This window comes from Malus sylvestris, chromosome 12, assembly GCF_916048215.2.
Source record: "Malus sylvestris chromosome 12, drMalSylv7.2, whole genome shotgun sequence".
Lineage (NCBI taxonomy): Eukaryota > Viridiplantae > Streptophyta > Magnoliopsida > Rosales > Rosaceae > Malus > Malus sylvestris.
In genome coordinates this window covers 2,481,929-2,489,421 of record NC_062271.1, presented here as the reverse complement: position 1 = coordinate 2,489,421, position 7,493 = coordinate 2,481,929, and the positions used below count along the sequence as shown (strand labels likewise).

The 7,493-nt window shown below is 33.2% G+C and overlaps 1 protein-coding gene and 1 long non-coding RNA gene across 2 annotated transcripts; one reads left to right on the top strand and one right to left on the bottom strand.

The window, feature by feature from the left end:
* Positions 1-5,466: 5,466 nt before the first annotated feature.
* On the top strand, positions 5,467-6,200 carry LOC126592095 (uncharacterized). Its single transcript, XM_050257850.1, has one exon. It carries the CDS (start codon positions 5,525-5,527, stop codon positions 6,014-6,016), a length of 492 nt encoding a protein of 163 aa, XP_050113807.1. The 5' UTR covers positions 5,467-5,524; the 3' UTR covers positions 6,017-6,200.
* A 451-nt stretch (positions 6,201-6,651) lies between these two features.
* On the bottom strand, positions 6,652-7,192 carry LOC126592096 (uncharacterized). Its single transcript, XR_007612600.1, has 2 exons — positions 7,058-7,192; positions 6,652-6,877 (listed from the first exon to the last, which is right to left on the bottom strand). It is a non-coding gene; the product is annotated as an uncharacterized LOC126592096 (long non-coding RNA).
* Positions 7,193-7,493: the final 301 nt, after the last annotated feature.

Genomic DNA, 7,493 nt, shown 5'->3' with positions numbered 1-7,493 from the left:
ATACCGCAAAATCTTTTTTTATACTTAATAGAAGTATAATATTAACTTTAAGTGTTTGTTTAATCTACTATTTTGACGCAATATGCATTCTACGAAAATTTTTTTAACGATCAAACCGTCAAACTTATTTTTACGCGTTCCAAGATTGCATACGTAAAAAATCGTAAAAAACAAACATTAAGAGATTACGTAACGGAACAAAAGTTATCAACGATTATAAACCAAAAATCACAATTTAACGGTTATTTTAGCTCCGATTTTGATGATTCTTTACAGATACACTCCTCGACCCTATAAGAATGTAATAAATAAATTTGATCTTTAATTTAAAGTATTTACACTAGTGGATACCACAAAAACTTATTTTATACTTAATAGAAGTATAATATTAACTCTAAGTGTTTGTTTTATCTACCGTTTTGATGCAATATGCATTCTACGAAACTTTTTTCAACAATCCAACCGTCAAACTTATTTGTACACATTCTGAGATTGCAAAAGTAAAAAATTGTAAAAAACAAACATTCAGAGATTACGTAACGGAACAAAAGTGTTCGACGGTTATAAACGAAAAATCACAATTTAACGGTTATTTTAGCTCCGATTTTGATGATTTTGTACATATACACTCCTCGACCCTATAAGAATGTAATGAATAAATTTGATCTTTAATTTAAAGTATTTACATTTTTTATATATGAGTGATTGTATATATATTTTTTTACATTTTTTACACTTCTACAATAATTATTATTAATTTTGCCCTCAAATAAAAAACATTATTCATGAGGGTTTGAAGGATTTTAAAAATCTAAACGATAATATAAGTGTAACAATTATCTATTCGTGAAGGAATAATGATAAATCACGAGTGTTTATATATTCTTTCATATTTTTCATACTTGTATGTATGTCTTCTTAATTCTTGCATATACAAATACTATACTAGTATATTTTAATTTTGGACAAGAATATGTTATGTAAAATTTATCCTAGTAATAATAATAAGGAACTCTCATAATAAAAATAAATAATGACTAAAACTTTTTTTATTTTTTTATAATTTATATAGAACAATAATACAAAACTATATATTTAATATAGAATATATTGTATATATTAATATGATTATTGTATTTTATAATAAATCTTTTAGTAATTATATTTTCGTGTCGTTTTCGTGTCGTGTCACCGTGTCGTGTCAAAAACTGCCAGGTCTACACCCATGTGACAAGAACCTAGTGAAATTAATGGCCTCAATCTATCCAAATGCATTTTTTTTCTTTTGCTTTTGAAAATAACAAAAACCAAAATAATCATAACTTTGTAATCCTTTTTCTTTCAACTTCTCAGTCTTTCTATTTCTATTGAATGTTTAAGCAACTATCACTTGGTCCTGAAGATTATAATTTGAGGTAACCATAACTTTGAATTTAAATTTTCTTTTCAATAATTTATTGTTAAACTAGGTTATTCTAAATTGATTCGCTAGTGTCTGTTGATTTTAGAAAGAACACAAGAGAATCACTTGGCGTTGTTGAATTATTATATTTGTCAATTAAGTTTTATTGTTTTTTACTCTCTTGATCATCCAGTTTTATTACTCTTCACTCTCAATCTTAGTGCATTTGTGTATAAAGACATGTGACATGTAATATTAAGTAATGTTAGTATATATATTTTATTTTGATATTAATTTTTAATGATATTCAATGAAGATATATTTTTTATGTAATTAGCGAATTCTTTTTACTACATACCAATATACAAAGAGTCGGAGGTCTGAGAACTTTAGGGCCCCACTTTGAAGACTCGTCTAGGGCCCCCAAATTCTCAGGGCCGGCCCTGTATACCATTAATTGGTTGTATGAATCTTAGAACATTACTGTTGTTGGTTTTGCCTAGTCTTCTGTTGCTTCAAGTACTCCATATCTTTCTTTTTTTTATATAGTTTTTTTTTCCAAGTCTTCAAAAACTTTCCTCTATCTCTTTTTTCTCTAAACCCTCCATCTAAATTGATGAAGACCTCAAAAGACTTTGAAATATAAACTAAATAAAAATCAAACAAGAAAAAGTTAATAGGCAGGGAAGTGGGTATTTCCCTCGTGTTAGATATCAAGGTAGAATCATTGTCATTTTTTTGCTTTTCTTGCTTGGTATTTCTAAAGTAAAAGATGATAATTTCTTTTTCCACTAGTAAAAAGGTGAATTGCCAAAAATCATATTTCAAACATGCGTGTTGACAGCATCACTCACCACAACTAAAAAGAAAACTGATGTTACTCTTTTTATCACCATGATTCATGCCATATATATAGCTCTCAAGTGGGTCTCAGTCCTTTTCATAGCTCATCAAGGACTAATTTTATTTCTTTTTCAATTGACCAAATTGTTGTTCCAAATCACAATCCCCACCCCTTACCGTGTGAGAGATACACGACTCCACAAAATCGTGGAGAAAAGCGTGCATAAAAAAATTCGCGACAAATTCACAGAATTTTATGATTATAATCGGAATTGTTCAATTACAAATCATTATGAACTGATCATTTATAAAAAAAAAAAAAAAAAAATATATATATATATATATATATATATAATATCATTTAGTTATCGAAATGTATAATATAGTCAGAATTAATAAAGTATTACGAATCTTCTATCTATTTGCTATAGTTGATTAACTAAACAACCTTAATTTCAATTTGATTTTGTATAGAGATAAATCTTTACATAGTGTTTTTTAATATGAACAATTCCGATCATAAGTACGAAGCTCTGTGAATCGTCCACGAACTACTTCGAGGAGTTACTCCACAATTTTGTGGAACCAATTTTCTCTTGTTTTACCATTTGATTTTCATAGGAGAAGTCTGTGCATTGAGAACACTTATCACACAATATATCATCCAACGTATCATATAATAACATCAGGTAGCCGTGTTTCGAGCATACGAAAAACTTTCTCGTATTTGGGGTGAAGCAATCAAGTTGTAGGGCTAGTAGAAAATGATGCGGCTTTTTAGCCAAAATGGTCTCTGAGATTTGAAACAATAAAATTGGTCATTGAGTTTGTCTATAATCAATCATTTTGGTCATTTTGTGAAAAATCTCCATAAAATAAGGGTAAAATGACAAAAATATCATTATTTTTGTCAAATCATTTTGGCATATTAATTATTAAATTAAGGATAATTTTATCATTTTGATCCATATTTAGCATAATTTTTCACTCAAGGACTAAAATGATTGATGGTGGATAATTTCAGAGATCACTTATACTGATTTCAAATCTCAAAGATCATGGTGGGAAGTTATGTAAATCTCAAAGATCATTTTAACTAAAAAGGCAGCACGTTTGACCTCATTGGGATACCTGAGTGCGCCTCAAATGGTCCAGTGTGAGCCGCGAGCGGCAGAGCAATGCCTAACCAACACGTATTTCGCTTGACAGGGACATTTAGGTAAAAATCGAAAAGCACACAAGCCTTTCCCACCCTATACAGTATATAGTCTTTGTGGGGACATGCGTAACAAATTAGAGATCACATTTTTTGGGCTAAGAAATATCTATAACCTCCTCCATTTAATTATTTAATCAGCACTCATAGCGTCAGCCGCGTATGAGTGATTCGTGACCGTTAATGTATTTGAGATCTGTATTGCGTCAACGTTAAGATTTGAGATGTACTATCTACACATCTCATTTTACTTTTCACACACTCTTGATAATTTTTATTTGTTGATCTTCTTCAATTCATCCGATCTGACGGCCGAAAATTTAAAAAGTGTGTGAGAAGTAAAACGGGATGTGTGGATATCACACCCCTAAGATTTTCTTATGAACATAACTGTAGCATGCTACACACCCCTATGATTTCTTATGAACACATAGACAACTAACTGTAGCATGCTTCCACTTTTAGCAATGCCCTAAATTTTTGCATTTCCCACTTTGTCCTTCAAACTTATGCCACTATCCCCAAACCATCGGTTTCAGTTCTGTCATAATTTTACATTAATTCTATCTTGTGCAATGGACGACCAAATGCATCAAGAAAATGCTACTTGGAAGAATTGATTTATTAGAAAAAAAGTATTGAGAAGAATTAAAACTTAAACACCTGCCACAAATTCAAAAGCTTCTATCGTACACAATGGATCAAAAGTTAACCTTCAATTTGACGGAATAATTGACCGAACTAAATGCAAGCTTGCAAGCAGAACATTGACACAAATTAAAAGTTTAGGAGGCAAAAAGTAGAACAAGGCTATAAATTAGGGGCTAAAACTAGAAAATCTTATTTCACACAAGAATACCATCTCATAATTTACAGAAAATTATTCCATGCTACGAGCATTAATAACTTGAATTGATTTGAATTATTGTTTTTATTGTGATCTTGTAAATACAAGTTATCTAATGTTCGTAGCATTTAATGCAACGTAGCACCGAAGTGAAGCCCCATAATTTGCCACAAAAGCTAGAGTTGGACATGAACCTTAGAATTGCGTTCAAGTAGAGGCTTTTCTGGATTCATTGAACGGACAGAAGGGACCATTTATAAACATGAAGGATGCCTTCCTGTTTGGCATCCACACTGAGTGAGACACAAAGGGGAAATAGAAAACGGTTTCTGTGATTTCATCATGCGTTCCAGGTTCCAGCCATACCGACCTAAATGGGGCAAGTTTTAAAGCAACTGCTGGAAGCAGCTACAGAAAACATCGACTGTTGCAAAAACAAAATACAAGTCAAGAAAAGGAGTCAACCACTTGGGTCCTTTTGTTATAGTGGCCTTACACTGGATCTTAGCTGATCTTTTACTGTGTGATGGAGTCTGGTGATAACCCACTTAATTAAACACTGATTTGACTCGTAATATTAATTATAACTCGGTGAGTCGACTAACAATACATAAAGAAGATAATAGTAGAAACTCTCTTGTAGCCCGTGTCACCATGCAGCAAGCATCGTGCACTTATTGAATACATGGACAAACGATGTCATTAGATTTATATCTTGGTTACAAGAGAGTTTTTTCTTGTATGATGAGTTCTAGTGATAATTGACTCAATATACTTATTTGACGCGTTATCTTATTACGCGATGAGTCGACTCACACAACAACAAAGAGACAGGAGAATAAATAGATTTTTGCTTTAATCATTGCAGATCTTGCTTAGTACTAATCCTATTCTAAACTACCCATGATGTTTTAATTTATTATTTACTTTCCGCTTATCTTACTCACCAACCATTTCATCCACCCAAATCAAGTGTGTATCCAACATCTATGATTACTTCACCCACTTGGTCATCAACTTATAGTTTAATGTTCCAAAAAAAGGTGGGGTCCAGAGAGAAACAAGGTATATTTGTAATATTAAGCAAAATGAAGGGGAGGATTGTAGCCATCTACTTTATATACAACCCATCTATGTTCCTAACACCCCTCACTCACAATACCCAACTTTTCTAAAGCCAAAGTTTTGTTCTTACCAAGTTGTGACAAGCAAAAGTATGGGGAATTGCTTGGTTATGCAAGAAAATATAACAAAGGTTATGAGACCTGATGGGAAAATCTTAGAGTACAGAGCAGACATGAAAGTTTACCAGGTGTTATCGGAGTTTTCCGGCCATGCAATATCTGAGACGGCTCCAGTACACCAGCATCTCCGGCCAGACTCCAAGCTGCTAGGCGGTCACCTCTACTATCTCGTACCTCTCCCTTTGCCACCGCCGAAAAAGGCTTCCCAGAAGAAGGTGTGGTTTTCGGAGCCTGCAGAAGCCGAACCTGAACAAGAAACAAAAGTCGTAAGGATTAAGCTGGTTATAAGAAAGCAAGAGTTGCAGGAGATGTTGATAAAGGGAGGAGTTGCGGTTCTTGATGAAATGGTCTCTCGGCTTCAAAGTGAAAAAGGCGTAGAGAAGGGTAATACTAGCAGCTTCAACGATGATGGTAACTGTGAAGGGTGGAAACCTGTTCTACAAAGCATACCTGAACTAAACTAACAATAGTATAATCCTTAGTATGTAGAATTGTATACTTATCTCTCCTTTCAAACAAAATGAAAAGGGAAAGAAGAAAAGAAAACAAGAATCTCTCCGCATGATCGGTTTTCTGTAACATATATGTAAAGTAAACAAAGACCCATGAAAAATACAGTTTAGCTTTTCTTTCTCTTCTCACATATAAGTTCTTAATACAACAATAACAACAAAGTCTTATCCCACCCAATGGGATCAGTTGTATGAATCCTAAAACATTACTGCGCTCAGTTTTAATATAAGTTCTTAATCTGTTCTCTAATTGGTATGCTGCATCCTAATCGTAGAATCTGCAAGTCATTCAAAACCTTAGTCTCATGCATCTCTGTAGTACACAAGAATCACAACCAAGCCCCAACAACAAAGAAGAAGGAAGAAAGCCTTATTTCAGTAAATGAGGTCGGCTGATGAATCCTAGAATGACATTGAGCTCGGTTTTGCACCAAGTCTTCCATTAGCTCCAAGTACTCTATGTCTTTCCTTAAATTCTACGTCCAAGTCTTTCTATATCTTGATCTACCATTTTTCCTTGAGCCTCTATCTCATAAGTGAAAAAAGAAAAAACAAAATAAAACGTCTAAAAGAAAAAAAACAGAAAGTTAGTTATAATAAAACGGTTCAAGCTAAAGAAATGAATTTCCAAGAAATTTCATACAACTTGGTGGTAAAGAGGGGAAGAAACTGTCACGTCATAACAAATATCAAAAGCGAGGTAAACAATTTTCTATATCAGGTCGAAATACCAACGAGCAAGTAATATGACGAAAGGGTGATGTAACAATACATATGCCTCTATGAGTTGGCCCCTTGAGCCTCCAGCCTCACCTGCCAAATCACAAAAAATAAATATATATATATAAAACATATCTTATGTTATTGGCACGTCAAAATAGTTATCCTGCACTCCATCCGAATGAAAAAAATGAGAAAGGAGTACCCTTTTGAAGTGTTAATAACAATTCCCGCTATTCACACGTTATCTTTTTTATGCATTCAAATTATTACATTTTGTGGTGGTGGTGGTGGTGCTAGTGCTCCCATTTTCTATATCAGGTCGAAATACCAACGAGCATTTAATATGACGAAAGGGTGATGTAGCAATACATATGCCCCTATGAGTTGGCCCCTTGAGCCTCCAGCCTCCAGCTTCACCTGCCAAATCACAAAAAAAATAAATAAATAAATAGAAAGAAAAAAAATACAAAGCATATCTTATGTTATTGGCACGCCAAAATAGTTATTCTGCACTCCACCCGAATGAAAAAAAATGAGGAAGGAGTGCCCTTTTGAAGTGTTAATAACAATTTCCGCCATTGAAACATTATCTTTTTTATGCATCCAAATTATTACATTTTGTGGTGGTGGTGGTGCTAGTGCTCCCATTATGAAAGCCTCTTGCAACTTCCCATAATGGAATGATAGAATATGTCAACTGCTCTAG

What these genes read in the sequence shown, in the direction of transcription:
- LOC126592095 (XM_050257850.1), top strand. Translation starts at nt 5,525, where the DNA reads ATGGGGAATTGCTTGGTTATGCAAGAAAATATAACAAAGGTTATGAGA.